The sequence below is a fragment of the Schistocerca piceifrons genome, chromosome 2 (assembly GCF_021461385.2).
Source record: "Schistocerca piceifrons isolate TAMUIC-IGC-003096 chromosome 2, iqSchPice1.1, whole genome shotgun sequence".
Classification (NCBI taxonomy): Eukaryota; Metazoa; Arthropoda; class Insecta; order Orthoptera; family Acrididae; genus Schistocerca; species Schistocerca piceifrons.
In genome coordinates this window covers 456,547,859-456,574,747 of record NC_060139.1, presented here as the reverse complement: position 1 = coordinate 456,574,747, position 26,889 = coordinate 456,547,859, and the positions used below count along the sequence as shown (strand labels likewise).

General features: G+C 39.9%; 1 protein-coding gene across 1 annotated transcript in view; it reads right to left on the bottom strand.

Moving 5' to 3' along the window:
* Positions 1-19,167: 19,167 nt before the first annotated feature.
* The window catches only part of LOC124776342 (TAF5-like RNA polymerase II p300/CBP-associated factor-associated factor 65 kDa subunit 5L), a 152,426-nt gene continuing 144,704 nt past the window's right edge, over positions 19,168-26,889 (bottom strand). The window contains exon 12 of the mRNA XM_047251291.1: positions 19,168-20,149. Within this exon, the coding sequence (XP_047107247.1) occupies positions 20,035-20,149 (115 nt within the window). The 3' untranslated portion in view covers positions 19,168-20,034. The remainder of the gene's footprint in view (positions 20,150-26,889) is intronic.

Below are 26,889 nucleotides of genomic sequence, written 5' to 3'. Positions count from 1 at the left end.
AGGAAACTATGAAAAAATTCAGGAAAAAGAAGCAGGAACAGGAAAAATGTTTGAGTAAAGGAAAAGAAGAAAGGATTGCTGCAGACAAGAAACGGAATGTTAGAGAAAGAGTTGCCAAGTACAGGAAGCGGCTAAACGAAGCACCTTCAGCTACACCAAGTAGTTCTGCCTCTCCACCATATAAAAATAGATCTTCATTGGGAAAAGCCATATCAAAAGTGAAACGCGTACTTCCAGCATCACCGAGAAAACAAAAATGTATTATTAGGAGATTGTATCATACATATGTTGAACCTTTAGAAGTAGGAAGAGTCTCTAAACATAAAATAGGTGATGAAATAATAAGTGCAGTGAGCAAATTCTATGAAAGGGATGACATTAGCAGACAGGCCCCTGGACGCAAAGACGTTGTGACTGTACAAGATGAGAAAGGTAAGAGTAAGTTGCAAGTGCGACAGGCCCACTTGATGTTTTCTTTGAAAGAATCCCATGCAATGTTTTGTGAAGAAAATGGCAATGTGATTGGTAAAAGTAAATTTGCAGAATTAAGACCCAAACATGTCATGCTTGCCAATAAATTTCCATACAACGTGTGTGTCTGCAGATATCACAAGTATTTCATCTGTGCTATTAACTCTTGTCAGAGTATAGTACCTCAAATACCTAAGTACACCAGTAACTGCCCAGAATTTTTTCTATATGTAGAGCCTACACCCGATTGTTGGTTTGCAAATTGCATGAAATGTAAAGGTTTATTGGTAGCTAAACTTTGTGATTTATGTACTGGTGTACAAGAGTACGGTGTGAAATGGTATGTGTGGTAGGAGAGTGACAGCAGAATTTTGAAAGTACAGGAAGAAGGTACATTACAGAATTTTATTGATCATATTCTTATGATAGGACCTAGATTTTTGGAGCACTGCTACTTCAAGAGAGAACAATCAAAGAACTACCAGAATGATAAGGAATCGCTGCCTTCTGCAATGCTAACTGCCGTGATGAAAATCGATTTTTCTGAAAATTTTACATGTGTAAGTCAAGATGAAATTCAAAGTACACACTGGCAGCAGAATCAAATTATTATTTTTACTGCCATGATTTGGCATTCAGGTACTTCTCACCCCTACATGTTGGTACCTGATAATGTGGCCCACACAAAAAACCCTGTCGTCCCCTATGTTGATAGACTTCTTGAAGAACTACCAAAAAATATTAGAGAAGTTACAATCTCGTCAGATGGTCCTGTTTCCCAGTTTAAAAACAGATATATTGCAGGGGCAATAAAAGTTCTAATTAAGATTCATGCCAAAAGAATTACATGGAAGTACTATACAACTTCTCATGGGAAGGGGCCAGTGGATGGAATTGGTGGGGCTGTCAAACGCCAAGTTTGGTCTTGTGTGAAAAGCAGGAAATGTGTTGTAAACAATGCAACAGATTTTGTAAAAGCATTGTTGAATTCTTCTTCTAAGGTGATAGCAGTTCTTATGGATGAAGAAGCAAAAAACTACATCTCTCAGCCTTAATCAAGAACTGCAAGCCTTTCTTGAACATTTCTAAAATTCATCACTCGGAACTCTATAGTAATGAAGTTGTAGGACAGACCACTGCATCAGCTGCAGAGGAAAACACTAATAGAACAGAAAAACCACTAGATGTACAACTAGATGACTGGGTGGTGGTAAAAAACAACAATTCATATTTTCCTGGTAATGTTACTAATTTGAAAATGATGAATTTAAAGTTGATATTGTGATGAATGATGGGGAGTTTTGGAAGTGGCCTGAAGTTAAAGATGAGATATACCACACTAAAGACAAGCTTGTCAGAAAAGTGAACCCTCCAAGTGTTGTAAATTCCTGTGGTTATTTCAAGTTTGACTGTGATCTGTGACAATGTAATGTGAATTACCGTATGATGTAACATGAGTTACTTGTTCATTATGTTTTAATATTCATTTTATTGGAGATTAAATGTTTGGAACTTTGTTAAAATACTTATAAGATCATCTGGTATTGTGTAAAACTTACAAGAAATGTTCACATAAAACAGAGCAGACTTTTGTATTTTCTTTATCATATGCAAAAGCCATTTCTTGGAAATGTAATATGAGTTACCAAGAATAAGTATAAGATTTGGTTTTATAGATACAGTAATGTAACAATTATTGTGATATAGGTTTATTGAGCATTCTGTATAAAGTATGTTTTGAGGTATAAAAAATATTTAATAGCAACATTTCCTTCTGTTAATTGTCCAAAACTTATAAACATCACTTTGTAGTGTGAGTTACGGTGGAATGACCCAAAACATATGATAGCAAAATAGAAACAATGTAAAAAATACAGAACACAAACAACTGCAACATACTTAACAGTAGGTGAAAACGTTCTTCATTTTTTCCAACTTAACGGATTTGCACACACATTCCGACAACTGTTTAATGTGCTCTATGAGATGGAGCATTATTGTCCATTAGTATGAAGTCTGGGCGCACAGCACCTCGCAGCAACCATACAAGAGGTCCCAAGACCTCGTCACAATAAAGTTAAGCCTTTCCAGTTCACGAATACAATTTTGTGAAGAGGTGGTCAACATAATCCCTGCCCCCACCATTAGTGATCCTCCTAGATATCAGTCTCTTTCCACAATGTTGAAATCTCAAAATCCTGTTTCACATTCCCTTCAGATGCAAATCCATCGAGAATCCTCCAGACCAAATTGGGACTCACCTGTGGAAAGAACGTTGGCCCGCTGTTCAAATGTCCAGGTGGCATGTTGATGACTCCACTCTAGACGTGCCCTTCTGTGAAGATGGGCCAGAGGCAAACATACTGCAGGTCTCTGACAATACAGGCCACTCTCTCGAAGCCTTCTTTTAACTATTTACCTCAGTACAGCACGTTCGGTGAATGTTGCGTAATGCTGAGGCAGTACTGTCATGCCCTTACAGCCAAATAATGATCCTCTCTTTCTGATGTCATATGTGCTCGGCCCTGCCCTGGTCTTCATTATACAGTTTCAGTCTCTATAAACTGCCGCCACATCCAAGAAACAACAGAACGATTCACATTAAGCCACTGGGACACATGAGTTTGTAACTGTCCTGCTTCCATTCCTCCTATGGCCCTCCACTGCAGGGAGTATGGTAGGTGTCTTTTCTGTGCCATACTGCACAGTCTTTGACTGCATACAAAATGATTATGGATGTGGGACTACCCAGCAAACACTGCCTCATTTAAAAGATGCCCTGACATCATCATTGGCATGGTTATCTGTTGACCAAAGTGCCATCTTCTGTGCAGAACAAGATCGCACGGACATCTGTTGACAGCTTGTATGATCATATCGGCCATTAGACACCATCCAGGGAAACAGTGGTTTGTTGCCCAAATTTTGGACACCAGTGTGTGTCGTATTTTACATTTTGTATTTAATGTAACTAATATGTATAATTTGTAACTGGTTTAGTTAGTGCTGACAGTGAAAGAATTGATGCTGTATCAGAAAAGGGATGTAAGGATTGGAGAAATCTTAGGATTTTAATACTATTAGTATTAAGACATTTGACTTGAAAAACCAAAAATTCAGATTAGTGTACTTTAAGTGAGCATAACTCCCACTTACAAACTGTGTAAGTAAAATACATTACTTGCTAGACATTGATCTTCCTAGAATATTTAAGGTATTGGTAGATGTACGTAACTGTGTAAATAGTAATTGTAAGCAGATTTGAACACAATCACTATGATGTTAATTTGAGTATACTGTATGGGGAGTGCACTGCAGAATAGAGCATTAACACTGTAATGACGTATGACATCATTATGTCAATGTATGAACCTAATGGAGGTTTACTACTTCAAATTATTTGGACATAATACTTTTTCATAACGGGAAAGTACTTTGATGTGTTGGTTCAAAAAATAGAAAACCACAATACTAGTATATTCATCTGAGCAACTTCTTGTGGCATGAACAATTTATTATAGGGTCTACAGTAGTTGATAGTAAGTTGCATGGATTATTACCAAACATATCCTTACTATTACTTCTGGAAATAATAAATGAAAGGCTTGTTACAATGAAAAATTTGTACATATCCTTATATTTTGTGTTACTCTAAACTGGCTTTAGAAAATGATTTAGATTTTGTACTCTGCAAAACTTTTGAAATATTAGTCTTAAGTAAAGCAGCCAGGTTTTATATGACAACAGTTTTCCTCTCACGATTTTTTATCAGCTTTGAGCTTTCGATTTCTTTTTGTGTTCCCTTGCTGTTCCATTATCATGTGTTTATTTGACCTGAAACTCTGTGTGACAGATTTTTTATTCTACAAACAGACAATGTCATCCTTGGTCCCAATATAATGCAAGAATGCATGTTATTGGGGGCGCAAAACCACTGCCAGTGCATGCCTCGAACAAAATATTGCACTTACCAGTAATGTAATTGGCAATGGGTTATCTGCTACAGGTATAGCGCAGATCAATGATGGTGTTATCCAAGTGGAGAGCACAACGCCTGCTCGCATGCTTCACAAACACTCTCACTGAGGAATGCACTGAATTATGACACGCAGGGTTGCCAAGCTGGAGGTGTGTAACTACCTTGAAACAGGGTACTGTCGCTAAGAATACTCTGCGTGCTGCCATTGTTAAATTGAAACATGTATTAAAAACAAAGAGACTTGCCTAACAGAGACACTAAATGTGCATGTTGTAGACATTAACTGAAGGATGACTAACTACAAGAACTTGTTCATCATAAACTTTAGTAACTGGACGCTACATACATTTCAAAAATGGTCTTCTAGAAATTAAAAATAAAACAGGTCTATTTCCTCTACATAAAACATAGATCCATATATTGTGTCATGACATCTGTTGTTGCTGTTGTTGTTTTGTTGTTGTTGTTGTTGTGTATTGATATAAAGCAAAAATTCTATTTTTACCCAGTCAAACGGTCTTTCAATAGAACTCATGTAGGTTTTACTCTACATAGTAATAATTCAATTGCAGTGTCATATGAGGGAAACATAAGAAACAAAGAAGTCTGGGCTAATACTCCACCTGCTGTTCCAATGATGAATTTTCCTATTGTGAATCTAATCATTCACGTGGATCCTATCTCCGCCAGTGACGACACCTGAACCAAATCCTCAGGTACATGTTATCTGGTCATCCGCCGCTGCGATCTTCAACTACTACCATAATACAACCTCTAATGAACTGTTTTATTTCAATTTTGTGAAGCTAGAATGAAATTTATACATTGTAACCTTTATTATGTAATGCCAAAGTGACAATATAATATTTATGAGAAATGATGAACTTTACTTAATGTTAGTTCAATCTTTCACAGTAAACAATTCTTGTAATATCTGTAATATGAATGACGAAAGGTCTCGTTGCAGTCTTCTCCAGTTTCATGTCAACTATGCCCAGATGGTGGGCAGCCCCTTATTCAAACTGTCTGGAGCATAATGGAGTTGATCGTTTACATCAATACATGACTCATGGCTTCTTACAAACAAAAACACTAAACTGTATACAATAACTGTCTTACAAAGCAAGGTTGTCAGCAAGAATATCGTGTTATTGATATGAGTTGTTTTGCTCTTTTCATAATAATGTAACTGACATAAAAGATTATTGTAACTTTACATCTATACAATGTAACAGTGTACTTACTACTACATATTACATTAAAAGAAGGAAACCCCCAAAGTGATCAAGCTGAATGGCTGGAGGAGGGGAGGGGGGGGGGGGCACTGTAATTAATTATTTTGCTCTGCAAATATAAAACTGTATATTTTCACTATCATATTTCTACAGCCATCATTGTTGCTATTTTCTAAGTTCATTTTTCAAAATAAGAGGCGCCGATCACCTCCTACCTTCTGTCTGTCTCTTAATGAATCTCTTGTATTTGTTCATAAGATCTTTAGAAATAATAACTGGAAATTCTGATTTATTCAGTGTTTTACTTACCAGTATGAAGCTACTACCTTTCACTAATGATATATGAGGCTACTAACTTTCACTAATCATATATAGAGTTTGTCATATTTCAATACCAGTTAAGTCAAAAGTAGATCAGTTAGGAGGCATGTTGATTTCTGTATAATCTGCACGTCATTATGTGCAGTTTTTCATGATACAGAAAAAGTCGAACCTTGCTGTCTAGATTTGTTAAGCGAAGTCTGACTTGGTCTTTTAATGTAATGCAAATCATTTTGTTGCAGTATATTTTATACAAACATGGTGAATTGTCACCAAACTTGTCTGCTTGGTAACAACAATCTGGAACCTGACGACCATCCATGCAGGTAACCCAAATCAATTTAAGTTGACCAACCATAGTACAAGCAATACTATATTGGTATTGCCATTTCTAATTATGCTTTTTGTACTTTGTTCCTGCAGTAACCATCGTGACATGTCCCAACTTCCAAACAATTAGGTTCCTAAAGAATGCAATATTAGCACTTCAGTTTAAATTCTAAATTATGTTCCAGATATATTGGTATGTGACAAGACTTTATTTGGGTTTTATGAGAGATCATTTGACACAATTCTGATGTGGTAGTCACTGAAGGCTTCAAGTATTGTTCTCTTGACAGCTAAACATGGTGTCTCTGTTTCTTTATAAGTTTCTTTACAGTGCCTGTATACCTTGGAGGGTACCTCCCATTATAAACTGTTCTACAGAGTACATATCTATTAAGTGCATTGTGAACTACTTTTTTAAACTTGAGCCATAGTTCCTCTACATGCTCCCTTCCTGTGGTAAAAGTTTTAAGTTCCTCACTGAGATATGACACTACTGCTTTTTTATCTAATTTACAGAAAATATATATCTTCTCCTTGGTTTAGTTGCTCTTTGGTAATCATTGTTCCCACAACTGTATCATGGTTACTGTTATCAGTGTCAATGTGAGCATCCTCGAAGAGATGAGGTCTATTTGTTGCCACTAGATCTAAAATATTTCCATCATGAGTGGGGTTCGGAATCATCTGTTCTAGGAAGTTTTCAGAGAAGGTAATTAGTAATGTTTCACAAGATGTCTTGTCATGCCTCCCCCACTGACAAAACCGTAATTTTCCCAATTGACTGTTGGGTGGTTACAGTCTCCACTAATGATTACAGTACGATTAGGGAACTTACATACAAGCAAACTGAGGTTATCTCTTAAAGTTTTCAGTTATATCAGGTAGTGAGTCTAGTGGTTGATAGAAGGACCCATTTACAATTTTATGACCACCCCTGATATTGAGTTTTGCCCGGACTGTAACATGCAGCTTCATTTTCTATCTTGTTGGATTTGAGTATCTTGTTTACTGTGACAAATGTAACACTTCAATTTCCTGTTAGCATATCCTTTCGGTATACACTTAAATTTTCCCCAAAAATCTCTTCAGGCTTGAACCAACTTTCTGTACCTAGTATTATGTGAGCTTCATTGCTTTTCAGGAGTGCTTCAAACTCTGACACTTTGTTCACATACTTCAGCACTTAACTATCAGGATCCCAATACTCTCACCTGTTAGGGGCATTCCTTTCAATCTTCCACTAATACTTCTGGGTCTCCTACAGCTGTCTTTACCTGGACTGGATGGAGTCACCTAATCTAAAAAAGAAAAAAGCTTTGGGTGCACAGCACACAGAGTCAGCTGCTTGCTTGGGCAGCAGCCTCTAATGTGTAGTGCACACCTGACCACTTAGGGGGACCCTACAATTTTCAACACTATAGCACAAGTCCAGGAAGTCGCAATTTAGTTTGCACAGAACCTTGGAAGTCCCTGGTTCAATCATACACTTGAGTCAGAGCCAGGCAGCCACAGCCACTTTTGGGAACAAAGTTGCAAATTGTGAGCTTTGTTGAAACTCCACTCACACAAGGCTGGTCTTCTCAACCTTCTCTGCCAGTCACTGGAATGACCAAAGTATGATCTACGAGCCCAGTGATGCAGTTTTTGTTTCAATGTGCACCACAATCTGCAGTTGGTTGCATCCTTTTCCCTCAATGGCTGCCGTAAAAGCCTCTTCAACATACAGAATGAGTTCCCAGGCATACACATTGAGTGCACCTGATGTTCCTTCCTATCATGGCCCTAAGGGGTACCATTATTTGCAATACATTTCAACTGTTGCTGTTTAATAGACCCCTAACCTTTTGCGATTGCCCCCTCTTGACACACTATAGAGCAGATTTGCCAACAGGCAAAGTGAGTCTCGCTGGCTTAGTTTCAGTTACAGTAAAAGACAGCACCTTGAACCTCCTGGGGGGGGGGGGGGGGGGAGGGGGGGGGGGTTGTGTTGGTGTAACACACTGAGCCCTCCATGGTTCCTGTCTACCATGTACAGGATGCCTAGTTCTAGCACTGGTACATCACTTGCAATCAAATAGACAAGCAACGCCAGACCCCGCAGTTCTCCCAGGAAAGAAAGAATTGAAAGGCAAGGATGGTACTTGAGGTGCCTGTTGTACTCAACCCCAGCAGCTGCCATGCGTTGTCACAGTGGTGCAGCGATGCGACTGGTGTAATGTTTTACTGAACAGTGAACAAATAATTTTAAACTAAGCCTGCTGATTATCTTTCAATCTGTTGAGCTAAAAATATTACTAAGTTTCTTTAAGAACTGAAGCAATTAGGCACACAAAACAAGATTTCTATTAAGGCAACAGAAAAACCTATGGTAAAAACTGTTTCCTAAAACATTTTCATGTTAGCTCTACAGTCATCAAAAAACTTGAAAACAGCCTTAATTTATAATAAATTTTTAGTAATTTACACTCCTCTTGGAAGGGAAATATATGTAACACGATATGTTAGTTATAATATGTGCTACAGTAACTAAACCACAAATCCTGATTCATTCTGAAATAGCTTTTGCACACAACAACCTAACTTCCGGAATTCTCCAAAACATAAGGGGCGAACTGTTCTCTGATCGAAACTGCAAGTCACAAACGCTGATCTGCTATGTAATAAGTTGTCCACAACACTTGTAACTTACAAAAATTTTCAGAAACACACTTTTGTAGGTGCCTCAAAATCTGTTTCTCATGCAATTATCTAATGAAATTCCGTAACAATTGTTTTTGAAAGAGGTAGGCCTGATGTTGTCTCGAATATTTCTAAATCAGCACAATTTAAGTTTAAGCCTAAAATTGACGATAATGAGTTTAATTTAGCACTTGCAAAAGTTCAAAATTTCACAATGCGCATGAATAACGACACACTCAATTCTGTCTCACACAGCGGAAATTTCACAAGTTGGCTGATTCTCACACTCAAGGAAGTCATTAATTCATCAACATATTCTTTCAACACAACAAGTGCAGGTTTTATGTACTATGCTGACATAAGTGAACCGGAAGTAATTGAAACGTTTTCTTTTTGGATTGGTTATTGAAAAGGTTGTCTGATGAACGTTTCCTTATCAACAATCCTACTGTTCGTTTGTTTCATCAGTGTTTGTGTTTACATACGAAACACTAATGAGGTCCTGCCTATGAGATATTCCAGCAACAACTACTCATTGCTTTCGAACTGAGCTCAGAGCATTTCTAGGTTGAAGATAGTGTTTGCCAATTCACGTCTGTACAAATCATTTGTGTCTTCAATTATAAGAGCAGAACAATTTTTGTTCTTTTTTATATTAAAAGTCCTTGACAACAACCCAGAGTGCTCCTGGTTTCAAATATATATATGCTTTTAGATAGAAATTGTTTCAGAAACTTCCATAAGACCACGTCTTCGGTTATCTGAGTAGTCTTGGTTTGATGTGGCCTGCAAGAAGTTCCTCTCTTGTGACAACCTTTTCATCTCAAAAGTAGCAGTTGCAACCTATGTTCTCAATTACTTGCTGCTTGTACTTCAATCTGTCTTCCTCTACAGATCTTACTCTGTACAACTCCCTTTAGTACCATGGAAGTTATTGTTTTACGTCTTAACAAATGTCCTATCAACCTGTCGCTTCTTCTTGTCAGTGTTCTCCTTATATTCCTTTTCTTGCGTATTCTGTGGAGAACTTTCTCATCCTTACATTATTCCACTTCATTTTCAACATTCATTTGTAGCACCGTATCTCAAATGCTTATAATATCTTCTGTTCCAGTTTTTCCACTGTCTATGTTACAACGCTGTGCTCCAAACGTACCGTCTCAGAAATGTCTTCCTCAAATTAAGACATGTCTGATATTACTACACTTCTCTTGGCCAGTAATACCCTTTTTGCCAATACTACTTTGCTTCTTTATGTGCTCCTTGCTCCTAGGTAGCGGACTTCCTGAACTTCATCACCACCAATTCTGATGTTAAGTTTCTCAGTGTTTTCATTTCTGCTCCTTCTCAATTACTTTCCTTTTTCTTTGGTTTACTGTTGTTGTGGTCTTCAGTCCTGAGACTGGTTTGATGCAGCTCTCCATGCTACTCTATCCTGTGCAAGCTGCTTCATCTCCCAGTACCTACTGCAACCTACATCCTTCTCAATCTGCTAAGTTTATTCACCTCTTGGTCTCCCTCTACGATTTTTACCCTCCACGCTGCCCTCCAATGCTAAATTGGTGATCCCTTGATGCCTCAGGACATGTCCTACCAACCGATCCCTTCTTCTAGTCAAGTTGTGCCACAAACTTCTCTTCTCCCCAATTCTATTCAATACCTTCTCATTAGTTACGTGATCTATCCACCTAATCTTCAACATTCTTCTGTAGCACCACATTTCGAAAGCTTCTATTCTCTTCTTGTCCAAACTATTTATTGTCCATGTTTCACTTCCATACATGGCTACACTCCATACAAATACTTTCAGAAACGACTTCCTGACACTTAAATCTATACTCGACGTTAACAAATTTCTCTTCTCCAGAAACGCTTTCCTTGCCATTGCCACTCTACATTTTATATCCTCTCTACTTCGACCATCATCAGTTATTTTGCTCCACAAATAGCAAAACTCCTTTACTACTTTAAGTGTCTCATTTCCTAATCTAATTCCCTCAGCATCACCCGACTTAATTCGACTACATTCCATTATCCTCGTTTTGCTTTTGTTGATGTTCATCTTATATCCTCCTTTCAAGACACTGTCCATTCCATTCAACTGCTCTTCCAAGTCCTTTGCTGTCTCTGACAGAATTACAACGTCATCGGCGAACCTCAAAGTTTTTATTTCTTCTCCATGGGTTTTAATACCTACTCCGAATTTTTCTTTTGTTTCCTTTACTGCTTGTCCAATATACAGATTGAATAACATCGGGGAGAGGCTACAACCCTGTCTCACTCCTTCCCAACCGCTGCTTCCCTTTCATGTCCCTCGACTCTTATAACTGCCTCTGGTTTCTGTAAAAATTGTAAATAGCCTTTCGCTCCCTGTATTTTACCCCTGCCACCTTTAGAATTTGAAAGAGAGTATTCCAGTCAACATTGTCAAAAGCTTTCTCTATGTCTACAAATGCTAGAAACGTAGGTTTGCCATTCCTTAATCTTTCTTCTAAGATAAGTCGTAAGGTCAGTATTGCCTCACGTGTTCCAACATTTCTACAGAATCCAAACTGATCTTCCCCTACGTCCACTTCTACCAGTTTTCATTTGTCTGTAAATAATTCGTGTTAGTATTTTGCAGCTGTGACTTATTAAACTGATAGTTCGGTAATTTTCACGTCTGTCAACACCTGCTTTCTTTGGGATTGGAATTATTATATTCTTCTTGAAATCTGAGGGTATTTCGCCTGTCTCATACACCTTGCTCACCAGATGGTAGAGTTTTGTCAGGACTGGCTCTCCCAAGGCCGTCAGTAGTTCTAATGGAATGTTGTCTACTCCCGGGTCCTTGTTTCGACTCAGGTCTTTCAGTGCTCTGTCAAACTCTTCACGCAGTATCGTATCTCCCATTTCATCTTTATCTACATCCTCTTCCATTTTCATAATATTTTTCTCAAGTACATCCCCCTTGTATAGACCCTCTATATACTCCTTCCACCTTTCTGCTTTCCCCTCTTTGCTTAGAACTGGGTTTCCATCTGAGCTCTTGATATTCATACAAGTGGCTCTCTTTTCTCCAAAGGTCTCTTTAATTTTCCTGTAGGCAGTATCTATCTTACCCCTAGAGAGATAATCCTCTACATTCTTACATTTGTCCTCTAGCCATGCCTGCTTAGCCATTTTGCACTTCCTGTCAATCTCATTTTTGAGACGTTTGTATTCCTTTTTGCCTGCTTCATTTTCTGCATTTTTATATTTTCTCCTTTCATCAATTAAATTCAATATTTCTTCTGTTACCCAAGGATCTCTACTAGCCCTCATCTTTTTACCTACTTGATCCTCTGCTGCATTCACTACTTCATCCCTCAGAGCTACCCGTTCTTCTTCTACTGTATTTCTTTTCCCCATTCCTGTCAATTGCTCCCTTATGCTGTCCCTGAAACTCTGTACAACCTCTGGTTCTTTCAGTTTATCCAGGTCCCATCTCCTTAAATTCCCACCTTTTTGCAATTTCTTCAGCTTTAATCTACAGTTCATAACCAACAGATCGTGGTCAGAGGCCACATCTGCCCCTGGAAATGTCCTACAATTCAAAACCTGGTTTCTAGATCTCTGTCTTACCATTATATAATCTATCTGATACCTTTTAGTATTTCCAGGATTCTTCCATGTATACAACCTTCTTTTATGATTCTTGAACCAGGTGTTAGCTATGTTTAAGTTATGCTCTGTGCAAAATTCTAACAGACAGCTTCCTCTTTCATTTCTTAGCCCCAATCCATATTCACCTACTATGCTTCCTTCTCTCCCTTTTCTTACTGTTGAATTCCAGTCACCCATGACTATTAAATTTTCGTCTCCCTTCACTACCTGAATAATTTCTCTTATCTCATCATACATTTCTTCAAATTCTTTCTTCATCTGCAGAGCTAGTTGGCATATAAACTTGTACTACTGTAGTAGGCATGGGCTTCGTGTCTATCTTGGCCACTATAATACGTTCACTATGCTGTTTGTAGTAGCTTACCCGCACTCCTATTTATTTATTCATTATTAAACCTACTCCTGCATTACCCCTATTTGATTTTGTATTTATAACCCTGTATTCACCTGACCAGAAGTCTTGTTCCTCCTGCCACCAAACTTCACTAATTCCCACTATATCTAACTTTAACCTGCCCATTTCCCTTTTTAAATTTTCTAACCTACCTGGTTTACTGTCATTCCATATTTAGTACTCATTACACTGTTCTTTCCATTCAACACATCCTGTAATTCTTTGCTTTCAGTGAGGATAGTAATGTTGTCAGTGAATCTTATCATTGATATCCTTTCTATCTTGAATTTTAATCCCACTCTTGAAACTTTCTTTTATTTCTGACACTGCTTCTATGACGTATAGATTGGACAGCAAGAGCAAAAGACTGATCCCTGTCTTACACCCTTTTTAATTCAGTTTGTTCTTGGTCATCCAATCTTACTGTTCCGTCTTGGTTCTTGTATATATTGTTTACCCATTTTTCCTTACAGCTTACCCCAATTTTTCTAAGAATTTCAAACATCTTGCACCATTTTACATTGTTCATTTGACAAATCCTATGAATGTGACTTGATTTTTCTTCAGTCTTGTTTTCATTAACAATCGCTATGTCACAACTGCCTCTCTGGTGCCTTTACCTTCCCCAAACTCAAACTTATCATAATCAGCATCATCTAACAGATACTCAATTTTTTTTCCATTCTCCTGTATACTGTTCCTTTCAGCAACTTGGATGCTTCCGCTATTAAGATGGTTATGTGATGATTCTGGCACTTGTCGGCTCTTGCTATCTCGGAATTGTGTGGATGATGTTTTTCTGGAAGTCTGGTAGTATATCAGAAAATCCCATACATTTTGCCCAGCAATATGAATAGTCATTTTGTTGCCACTTACCCTAATGATTTTGGACGTTCCGATATAATGTTATCTATCCCTACTGCCTTATTTGACCTTAAGTCTACCAGCGCTCTTTTAAATTCTGATTTTAATACTGGGTCCCCTCTCTCTTCCCTATCACCTCTTGCTTATTCTCCCAACACATCATCAAATACATCTGCCTCCCTCATACAGGCCTTCAATGTACTCTTTCCACCTATCCACTCTCATCTCTGCATTTAACAGTGGAATTCCCATTGCACTCTTAATGTTACTGCCCGTGCTTTTAATTTCACTTAAGGTTTTTTGAATTTTCTGTGTGTTGATTCAGTACTTCCGACAATCAGTTGTTTTTTGATTTCTTCACTTTTTCCATGCAGCCACTTCATCTTAGCTTTCCTGTACTTCCTATTTATTTCGTTCCTGAGTGACTTACATTTCTGTATATCTGAATTTCCCTGAACATTTCTGTACTTTCTTCTTTCATTGATCAACTGAAGAGTTTCTTCTGTTATTCATGGTTTCTTCGCAATTATGTTCCCTGTAACTATGTCTTCCTTCGTATCTTCTGTGATTGCTCTCTCTCTCTCTCTCTCTCTCTCTCTCTCTTTTTTTTTTTGAGATGTCCATTTATCTTCAACTGAACTGCCTTCTGAGCAACTCATTATCACAGTATCTGTAGCCTCAGAGAACTTCAAGTGTATCTCTTCATTCCTTAGTACTTCCATATTCCAGTTCTTTGTGCATTTATTCTTCCTGACTCGCCTCTTAAACTTCAGCCCTCTTCATCACTACTAAATTATGAACTTCGTCCATATCTGCTATTGGGTGTGCCTTAAAATCCAATACCCGTTTTCAGAATCTCTGCCTGACCATGATCTTGGAATCTTCCCATATTTCCCAGCCTTTTCCAAGTTTATCTCCTCTTGTGGTTCTTGAGCAGAGTATTTGCTATTACCAGCTTAAGTTTATCACAGAATTCAGTTGATCTTTCTCCTCTCTCATTCCTGTTGTCAAGCCCATATTTTCCCATAACCCTTTTTCTACTTACTCCCCTACAAACACATTCCAATCCTCTATTACATTGCCATCTCCCTTTACATGCTGAATTATCCATTCAGTGTCCTCATATACTTTTTCGCCATCTTCTGCTAGTGATGTTGGCATATATACATAAACTATTGTTGTGGCTGATGGTTTACTATCGATTCTGATGACAACAACCCTACCACTGAATTGTTCTGCCCTACCAACCTTTTCATAATGAATCCTACTTCTGTTATACCATTTTCACTGCTGTTGATATTACCCTATGCCCATCTAACCAGAAATCCATGTCGTCTTTCCATTTCACTTCACTGACCCCCACTATATCTAGATTGAGCCTAAAATTTCCCTTTTCAAATTTTATAGCTTCCATACCACTTTCAGACTTCTGACTTTCCATGCCCTGATTTGTAAAATGTCACTCTTTTGTTGGTTATTCAATCTTTTTCTCATGGTCATCTCCCCTCATGGCAGTCCCCTCCCAGAGATCCGAATGCGGGATTTGCCTGCAATCTTTTGCCAATGGTGGGATCATCACTACACTTTTCAATTACATGCCAGAATTCTTGTGGATACACACTGTGTCCCTTTAATACAGTGATTTCCATTGCCTTCTGCATCCTCATGCCATTAATCATTGTTGATTTCTCCACTTTTCGAAGCAGTTTCCCACCCCCCAAGGGCAAGAATGTGTCCTGAACCTCTGTTCACTCCTCTAGACTCTTCGATAAGGCTATTGGCAGAATGAGGCTGACTTCTTATGATAGAAGTCTTCGTCTGCCATTGCTGCTGATTTTTATTCAAAATTTGAGCAGTGTTGAGGTTTGAACCCAGAATCCTGGACGTTTTGACTATTAATTAAAGACACTACTCTTAGATCATACATTAGTATGACATTTACTTCAGTAATATTACCTATATTTTTCTTATTTTTCCTTGCTGATCAGCACTTCACTTGGCCACAATTTTTCACTTCACTTTTTTCAGTGACTAACATATTTACTTCTCAATGAAGACTTCACACATGTGTTTCAATTAATATGGGGTATGCACTTCCATCACTTGGATGTCGAAAGCATTTAGAAATAACATAGTCTTCAACTGAGGCACCTTTCACTGCACTTTTGAGCATTTGAGTCCTTCAACCAGTATCTTTTCCTTCTTTACGTCCTGTCAATGACAAGATAATTAAATATGAAGTGCAGAATGATGCAGGAAATTGATACAATTGTGGTCTTCTAGAAGGAATCCTGCCGTTCACTTTAAACAATGTAGAAAAATTACAGAAACTGCCAAGAAATATGATGAACCAGGATTTCAACCTATGTCCAGTGTCTTAGCCAGAATACAATTTACCTTACTGTATGACATAAATAACCAAAATTCATTCCACCTTCCTCAGAATTATTGTGAATATGGTTTTATAATTTCTTTGTATCAAAGAAAGAACATGTACTGGGTGGTCATAATTAAACTGATAGTGATCCATGTGTTGCAGTATGGTATGTATACACTGCAGGACATCTCAACATTGTAGGTACGTTCATTAATTGCTATGCTCAAAGATTATGCTGAAGTTCAACTTTCCGCCACCAGGTGAAAATATGATGCTGTAAATAGTCAGAATGTGGTGTGAGTGCAGGAAAAGGGGAGGAATGATCAAACACATGATAACAGGTTCAAGCACAACTTATTAGGATATGGTCACAGGTTACAAGGTGTTCAGTATGGTCTCCCGACTCAGTAACATGCTGCACCTGTAACACTACATGGTCAACAGTCACCCACAGCATATTCAGTGTAATCAGAGTGATATGTTATGCACTATCCTTCAGATTAGGAAGAGTCCAGATAAATCCATGATAGAATCACATCCACACAATCAGAAGTCATGTGGATTTAAGTTGGGGGATCCAGAATGCCATGCATCTTAAAATTGCCTAGAGGTGATGCAGTCATTACCAAAGGTTTCTCGAAGTAAATCTTTCATTTGGCAAGGAATGTGTTGTGTTTGCCCCATCTTGCATCAAAATAATGGTGTGGACACAAATGTGTTCTTGCAAACCTGGATTCTGAATCTCATAGTGGTACCAGTGTAAACTATGCTCAAAATCTTTTGAATTGTTGACCAGTGGAGAGAGAATTCCCATCACACAGCTTGAGCACTGGCTGCAGAATTTGAGGGCATTTGCTGCGAAGTCGGCTATAGGTACATCAACTTCATCAAAAACTGCGATGGGAATGGGACACCTCCCTCTCTCTGTTGCACAACTTAATTCATCTTTTCTTCAAATTTCTTGATCATATTCTTTCACCCATTTATTGACTTGGGGCTTCTTTATAGCAGTTTCTGTCTGGGATACTCCTGCAAAGCACTGCTGCTGTTGCTGCCATTCCGATAACGCCGGTAATGCACGACCTTTTTTCTCAATAGTCATAGTCTTTCAGATGGAAAACTTCAACCTTCTTAACTCTTTAAATCTACATCTAATCAACATCCATACTACGCAAGCCACCTGACGGTGTGTGGTGGAGGGTACTTAGAGTACCTCTATCGGTTCTCCCTTCTATTCCAGTCCCGTATTGTTCGTGGAAAGAAAGATTGTCGTTATGCCTCTGTGTGGGCTCTAATCTCTCTGATTTTATCCTCATGGTCTCTTCGCGAGATACACATAGGAGCGAGCAATATACTGCTTGACTCCTCGGTGAAGGTTATGTTCTCGAAACTTCAACAAAAGCCCGGACTGAGCTACTGAGCGTCTCTCCTGCAGAGTCTTCCACTGGAGTTTATCTATCATCTCCGTAACGCTTTCGCAATTACTAAATGATCCTGTGACGAAGCACGCTGCTCTCCATTGGATCTTCTCTATCTCTTCTATCAACCCTATCTGGTATGGATCCCACACTGGTGAGCAATATTCAAGCAGTGGGCGAACAAGTGTACTGTAACCTACTTCTTTTGTTTTCAGATTGCTTTTCATTAAGATTCTTCCAATGAATCTCTGTCTGGCATCTGCTTTACCAACGATCAACTTTATATGATCATTCCATTTTAAATCACTCCTAATGCCTACTCCCAGACAATTTATGGAATTAACTGCTTCCAGTTGCTGACCTGCTATATTATAGCTAAATGATAAAGGATCTTTCTTTCTATGTATTCGCAGCACATTACACTTGTCTACATTGAGATTCAATTGCCATTCCCTGCACCATGTGTCAATTCGTTGCAGATCCTCCTGCATTGCAGTACAATTTTCCATTGTTACAACCTCTCAATATACTACAGCATCATCCGCAAAAAGCCTCAGTGAACTTCCGATGTTATCCACAAGGTCATTTACGTATATTGTGAATAGCAATGGTCCTATGACACTCCCCTGCGGCACACCTGAAATCACTCTTACTTCGAAAGACGTCTCTCCATTGAGAATGGCATGCTACATTCTGTTATCTAGGAACTCTTCAATCCAATCACACAATTGGTCTGATAGTCCATATGCTCTTACTTTGTTCATTAAACGACTGTGGGGAACTGTATCGAATGCCTTGTGGAAGTCAAGAAACATGGCATCTACCTGGGAACCCGTGTCTACAGCCCTCTGAGTCCCGCGGACGAATAGGGCGAGCTGGGTTTCACACGATCGTATTTTTCGAAACCCATGGTGATTCCTATAGAGTACAATAACTTCACTAAAGAAAGCAACAGGCATTGCCAATCAACAAACAGCATACATCAAAACAGCAACAGTTCACATTCTGACTGTTACAGCACCATATTTTCACCTGGTGGCAGCAAGTGGAACTACAATTTTTTTCAGCATACTCCACGAGCCCACTGATTCGTGAACACATAATGCTTCAGCATCCTGTGATGTATGAAGCCTGCACTGCACACTCTAAACTCCTTCAGTTTAATTATAACCACCAGTAGCACTCGCAACTATTTCCAAATTCTGTACAAGAATTAGCTCTTTTTCACTACTGCTATGAATGTCTATAATTAACTGCTCAGACAATCACTCATGTTTTAATATAAATATCATTTCTAAGATTAAAAACAAAGTCATAATCACTGCACACTTGTGTGTGAAATATACGATTTTCAATTATGAACAGCAATTGGTGAGCATGTTTGTTACAGCAAAACTTTTGACTGGCATACTTTTGCAGAGACACGTCCTTAAGTTTAGTAATCAGATGTCACACTAGAGAGAACAAATTTATTAGGCTCAGAGTTATTGTCACCTTGATACTGTTTAATGATACAGTTCAGTTTTCTCATTACAGTAAATAATTCAGAACAGGAAAAATGTGAACAACTTTAGACAGTGGCCATGGTAAAAGAGTAGCTAGGAGAAAGTATTTACATGGGGTGTATGTATCAAATGAAAGAATGTTTTAAACAGAGAGTAACACAGATTGTACGGAGAATAAACACAGTGTCCCTGACAGCTGGACATGGAACTGTTTGGCACCCACGATGCACCTGTTACAACACTCAACACAGCATGAACGATCACATCATGAAACTGGTGTCCATGGCAACTCCATGACATCGTGGCAGACACTATAAGCATATCAAGTCCACACGAGGATTGTGTAAGCCTTATCAAATCAGAGGAAAAACAAATATGGCATAGCATATCTATCAGAATCACACCTGTCAGAAAACTATGATTTCTGGATGATAGAAAGAAGTTCTCTCTTCTTATCAATGCACATATTTACATGCATTTATAAGCATTTAAAAATTCTTTCACTTACAAACTGTAATCTATTTAATAAAACACAATGAAAGATGATATTCATGTTGTATACACACATAACATTGAGTATGCTTAAAGGGTGAGGGTTGTAAGTTTAAAAAAATGTACAAAAACTTTTATTTGAGTACAGTTCACCAAATTTCTACTTCAGAGACTGTCTGCAGCCAGAAACAGTGTCTGTTACAAGGTTCAGTCCGAACACTCCATAAGCCTGAAGAAATTTGGTAAAGTACAGTTTTGATCACATCTGTCATTAACCACACAGCTTCCTGCAAATCTATGGATAAATAAATTATTTATCGCATTTCATTCATCAATGTAAGTGATATTCACAGCAGCCAAAGTATCTTTTGACACATGATGAACACACAGTATATGATCTCCTACAGAAAAACATGCTGACTGGTATGGGCTCGGAGAACTGAAACAGATGGAAGAATGAACAAAACAAAATAAGATGTATCACACAATAATTTGGACACTATTTTTGAAAGCCTATTATCAGCATCAATTTTGATTTCAAAATGTGAAATAAAGAGACAAAATATACTCTAAGGCTAAAAAAAAAAAAAAGAGCTTCATTATTTGAACAAGTCAATAATGTGTTTGTCCACCTCTGGCCCTAGGCACACAGTTAGTCAGCTAAGAGTTGTTGGGTGTCCTGCAGAGGGATGTTGTGCCAAACTGTGTGCAATTGAAGTGTCAGATTGTCAGAATCCCAACGTGGTTGCAGGGTCCTGCCCATTATGCTCCGAACGTTCTCATTTGGGGAGGGATCCAATGACCTTGCTGGCCACAGCAGGGTTTGGCAAGCATGAAGACAAGCAATAGAAACTCTCGCCGTATCAGTGTAGGCAATAGCTTCTCGAAATTCAAGTCTAGCATGGCTTGCTACGTAGGACAACAAAACGGAGCCTAGAATATCATCAACGTACTATTGTACTGTAAGGGTGCTGCGGATGACAACCAAAGGAGTCCTGCTATGAAAAAGAATGGCACCCCAGACCATATCTCCTGGCTGTCGGGCCGTATGGTGACAGTCAGGTTGGTATCCCACCACAGTCTGTTTTGTCTCCAGGCATCTCTTCGGCTTGGAGTCTCACTGACTGGACTAGAACTGTGTTCAGTGATGACATGTCTGGAGACAAGCTGGATAGCGTTGGGATACCAACCTACCTGCTGCCTACCTTATCACCAGACATCTGGGAGTGATGGCCTGGGGTGCCACTTCTTTTCATAGCAGGATGACTTTGGTTGTCATCTGCAGCACCCTTACAGTACAGCAGTACATCGATGATATTCTATGCCCCCCCCCCCCCCCCCCTTTATTTGCCCTTGATCTAAGCCATCCTGGGCTTACATTTCAGCAAGATAATACCCGCCCACACACAGTGAAAATTCCTTCATGCTTGCCAAACATTACCTTGGCCAGCAATGTCCCCAGATCACTCCCCATCTAAGGATGTTTGCAGCATTAGGGGCTGGGTCTTCCAACCAGCTTGGGATTTTTACAACATAAAGCATGAATGGGCAGAATCTGGCATGATTTCCCTCACAACAACATTCAACAACTCTAACGATCAATGCCAAGCCGAATAACTGCTTTTATAAGTGCCAGAGGTGGACCAAATCGTTACTGATTTCCTCAATTTTTGAAGCTCCTACTCTAGAATAAATCACCCAATTAACAATTAACATGTAGTATTACAAATCTTGTAATGAGACACGTTGCAAATAAACAAAATGGGACATCATCCAATTTTTCTGACAGTGTAATCATTTGTCTTAAGAATGTATATGGCACAAAACACCAAGTTAAAAAAGTAATGAAGGAAATGACTTACTGCTCTCCAGAACAGCAGGGCAAGTTGGTTTAGGTGTTATAATGCATTCATTATTAATGAATGTGCACTACATTTTCTGAGAATTGCATTACCACCAGATGGCCATCATAAATGAATGCATATCATGCATTTGGATTTGTCCTCAAGTAATGGAAGTTCCAACAGATTATATCAGGGACTAAAGCCCATCTATACAGGTTATTGGACGACAATCAAGAGCCTGCATGTGAACAGATGAGTGCCCACAGGCATTTACCACTCTGTACACAACAATTCCAGATAGTGACGGAACTACAGCTGAACAAATATGATCATACGTAGCAGAAGAATTCTATCCAAATAAAAAAATGTTAAGGCTTTATTACTTTTGTGGGACATGACATTTTTCTTTATTAACTAGTGACAAAACATTAGGTTTCAAACTCCGTTGCAAAAAGTTCTTCAGTGTTGGGAATTTTGTGCCTTTTTTTAATCCTTTTCAGGGCATAAAAAGTGGTTCACAACCAAATGTTAACTGAAATACTAACATGTCTGCTGCTTTTCTGTGTATCTTGGAAAACACTCGAGCACACACCACAGTGCAAATTTATTGAATTGAATGTAATTTTGTGAATCACACACTTCTCACTGCATTTCCAAACATACAGGAATTGGAGTAACTTAAAACAGAGTGCTAAATAATAATAATTTATTTTCTAGACAGTGAAGGTTCTGAAATCTCGTGTGAAAATGCTAGCCAAGTAGTAAAATTATTGGGTGTTAAACCATGAAATGTCTTTGGAGGTAATAGTAATGAGCAAAGGCATTCAAAATAAGCTTCCTATACCAAGCTTCCTTTCAAATGAATGGAGTTTTTGAAAGTTGATTAATTTTATAATACATGCAAATATTCAGTAGATCAGGCCCTTGAAATCTTGTATTTAAGGTATTAAAATGTCCCTTTAACAGTGAGAAAGGCAGTGTGCACACAACAGAAGAGGGTGAAGACACAGTGGAATGGGGCTAGTGCACTTACCCAGCAAGAGAGCTGTAAGCTTGTGAGCACCCATACCCCACTGGACAATGTTGGAACAGCCTGCTATAATACACTGTCAAGAGTGCTTCAGTAAAAACTAACTTACGTGTTGTTGGCATGCTGTTAGAATGTTTCCAGTCGCAAAAACTGAAACAGAAATCTTAAGGCACGTGGGTAATCTCTATCAAAGCACTCAGGTCCTGTTATAAGTTCACTTGTTCCCACCCTTTCTACAGGTATTTATATACTGAAATGCTAATATCGGACAGTCTTCATTGACTTGAAAAGTCATCCATGTGGAAGTAGAATTACAATGATTAAGCTTTCACATATGATGATGCACTGAATATTAGTAAAGCTTATGAGGTTACAGAAACAGCCCCACAATAAGTTGTCCAGAAGCCAAAGCAGCGAAACTTAATTGCCCCATATGCATCATTTCAAAATTGTGCCATGGTTAGACATTCAATCTCCACTTCCTCTCAGTGGTCTTGTCAATCATAACTAGTGTTCAACAAAACTGTCTCACTCTCACCCCACTACGTTGCCCCACATTCATACTTTACTTCTTGCAGACTGTAGTATACTGTATCACTGTTCTCAATCTCTACCCAACTGTTTGGATTGCTCTGACAACTTGATTACTTCCTGTGCTCCCACCAAAATTCAATTTGTCATCCATGTCAAAAATGCATCTATATGTCCTCGTCCTCGGTACACTGCAACTGACATCTGCAAATACCAGCTACAGTATAGCACATCTTCACATACGTCAACAGCAGGATGCAAATAACTTTATACTGCACTAAGACAAGCATGCTCTCTTGCTAAGTTAGACATTGAGCCATTTATATCAGATTGCAACAATACCTTGAAAGACTCTGAGCCACATAGGCTGCTGATTGTCCTAAGCTGGAAGTGAGTGTTTCAAACTGAATTAATTCATATACGTTTAAAAGTGAATCATGACTGTTTGATACACATAAAAAAGTAGATCTGTACAGAAAATTATGAAAATGTGTTTATTAAATCTTGGATTAATTTGTAAAATCTGAAAACTCCATAAACCATTTAAGAAATAAAATCTGCAAAGCTTTCAACTAAACATTTGTGGTGCCAGTCTCTCGAGTCATGTCTTGTCATTGGCCCAATAACGAAATGAACAAAGAAGAGAAGTAAACTGTATGTGTAACGGTGTAGGTGTGTTAACCCCACAAGATATTATATTGAGGCCTTACAATAATGTACAGGTCAGTACACCTGCTCTTCTTACATAGCCTACTGGATATGTTACCAATTTAAAATTAATGGGCCTTGTATGTAAGTAAAACGTTTGTGCAACATGTTCTGTAAAAACAGGACTTCACTAGGCATGAGTCACCCACTTTGCACAAGATGTGAAACAGCATCCAAAGCAGTGGATAGAACTCAGTCAGCTATCGGAAATATTAAAAATGATGTGATATTAAAAAATAATTATTCTTATTGGTTACCTAGCAAAGGGTTAAAAGTGACTGCCAAGTACTATCCATATTTTGTAGACCAAATGGATGAAGAAGTATTTAAGAAGCACCCTGTATTGCGAAGGAAAAACTCAGGACCATACCTGGAAATTCACGAATTAGAAAATCCCAGGGCACTGACAATCTTGTGCATGAACTGACATTGATCAAACACTACCAGGGACTGTAAGAATAGGTTGGTTGGTTGGTTTGTGGGATTAAACGGACCAGACTGCGACGGTCATCGGTCCCTTGCTCCAAAGCTTAAAAACACCCACACAGAGTAAAAAACGGATAATAGAGACAACAGACAACACAGGACAAGAAAAACTCAGACAAAGAACAGACACAACAAATTAAAATCTCACGGAGTGTGGCGGTGGTTGGTCGACCATAGAGAAAAAAAAGGGAAAAGCCAACCACTAAGAGACGCATTAAAAACTCAGTCTAAAATCGTAGGTCAAAGGCCAGAATCAACACAAAAGAACATAACAAACAGTCAGATTAAACAATAAAAAACCCCTGCCCGAATAAAACGTAAAACTAAGCCAGTCATAGCAGGGTCATCAGTTAAAAGGGCAGGGAGCGTATCAGGCAGCGCAAATGTCTGCCTGACCACAGCTAAAAGGGGGCAGGCCAACAAAATGAGGGCCACTGTCAAAGCCGCACCGCAGCGACATAGAGGGGGGTCCTCCCGGCGCAGTAAATAACTGTGTGTCAGCCGGGAGTGGCCAATGCAGAGCTGGCAAAGGACTACTGAGGCCCTGCGAGTGGTTCGCAGGGATGACCGCCACACAGCTGTCGTCTCCTTGACAGCACGGAGTTTATTACGTGTGGTCAGTTCGCGCCATTCATCGTCCCATAGCGCAAAAACTTTGCGGCGTAACACTGCCCTCAAATCATTCTCTGGGAGGCCGACGTCCAGAGATGGTTTACTGGTGGCCTCTTTCGCCAGGCGGTCAACATGTTCATTGCCCAGGATACCGACATGACCGGGGGTCCACACAAAGACCACAGAGCGGCCGCAACGGGCAAGAGTATGCAGGGACGCCTGGATAGACGTCACCAGATGAGAATGAGGGAAACACTGGTCGATAGCTCGTAAACCGCTCAGGGAATCACTACAGATAACAAAGGACGCACCTGAGCAGGATCGGATATACTCTAGGGCACGAAAGATGGCGACCAGCTCAGCAGTAAAAACGCTGCAGCCAGCCGGCAAGGATCGTTGTTCGTAGTGGTCCCCTAGAGTTAGAGCATAACCGACCCGACCAGCAACCACCGAACCATCAGTGTATACAACACCAGAGCCCTGATACGTGGCTAGCATGGAATAAAAGTGGCAACAGAAGGCCTCCGGAGGGACTGAATCCTTCGGGCCCTGTGCCAAGTCGAGCCGAAGGCAAGGACGAGGAACACACCATGGGGGTGTACACATAGGGGCCCGGAAAGGAGGTGGAACAGGGTAAACCCCAAGCCCGGAGAGAAGCTATTTGACGCGGACCGCGATCGTTCAACCTGACCAGGGCCGACGTTCTGGCAGATGGATGACCGTTTGCGGGAACAGGAAACGATAATTTGGATGCCCGGGCAAGCTTAAAACATGGGCAGCATAAGCGGCCAGCAAATGTTGGGCCCCAACCGCAGTGGAGGGACACCTGCCTCCACAAGTATGCTGTCCACAGGGATGGTCCGGAAGGCACCAGTGGCAAGTCGTATCCCGCTGTGTAGTATTGGGTCCAGCACCCACAACGCAGATGGGGATGCTGAGCCATGAGCCAGACTCCCATAATCCAGACGGGACTGGATTAACGCCTGGTAGAGCCGTAAGAGGGTAGATCGGTCGGCGCCCCGGCTTGTGTGGCTCAAGCATCGCAGAGCATTTAGATGTCGCCAACACGTCTGTTTAAGCTGCCGAATATGAGGCAGCCAAGTCAACCGAGCATCAAAAACAACTCCCAAAAACCTATGTGTCTCCACTACAGCAAGAAGTTTGCCGGCAAGATAAAGCCGCGGCTCAGGGTGGACTGTTCGGCACCGGCAGAAATGCATAACGCAGGTCTTGGCAGCCGAAAACTGGAAACCATGCGCTACAGCCCAAGACTGCGCCTTGTGGATAGCGCCCTGCACCTGTCGTTCAGCAGCTGCAATGGCAATGGAGTTATAGTAGAGGCAGAAGTCATCAGCTTACAAGGAAGCGGAGACAGAATTGCCCACCGCTGCAGCAAGCCCATTTATTGCAATTAAAAACAGGCAGACACTGAGGACAGATCCCTGTGGTATCCTGTTCTCCTGGACTCGGGAAGAACTATGGGAGGCTGCGACTTGCAGGCGGAAGGTACGATGCGACAGAAAATTTCGGATGAAGATCGGCAGTGGACCCCGAAGACCCCAACCATGAAGCGTAGATAGGATGTGATGACGCCATGTCGTATCGTATGCCTTCCGCATGTCGAAAAAGACAGCGACGAGGTGCTGACGGTGCGCAGAGGCTGTACGGATGGCTGACTCCAGGCTCACCAGATTGTCGGCGGCAGAGCGGCCCTTACAGAACCCACCCTGAGCCAGAGCCAGAAGGCCCTGCGACTCGAGTACCCAACTCAACCGTCGGCTCACCATCCGTTCTAGCAACTTGCAAAGAACGTTGGTAAGGCTAATGGGATGGTAGCTTCTTGCCAGGTTTCAAAACGGGGATGACAATGCTTTCCCGCCATTGCAACGGAAACTTACCCTCAACCCAGAGACAGTTGTAAAGGTCGAGGAGGCGTCGCTTGCAGTCCACTGAAAGGTGTTTCAGCAT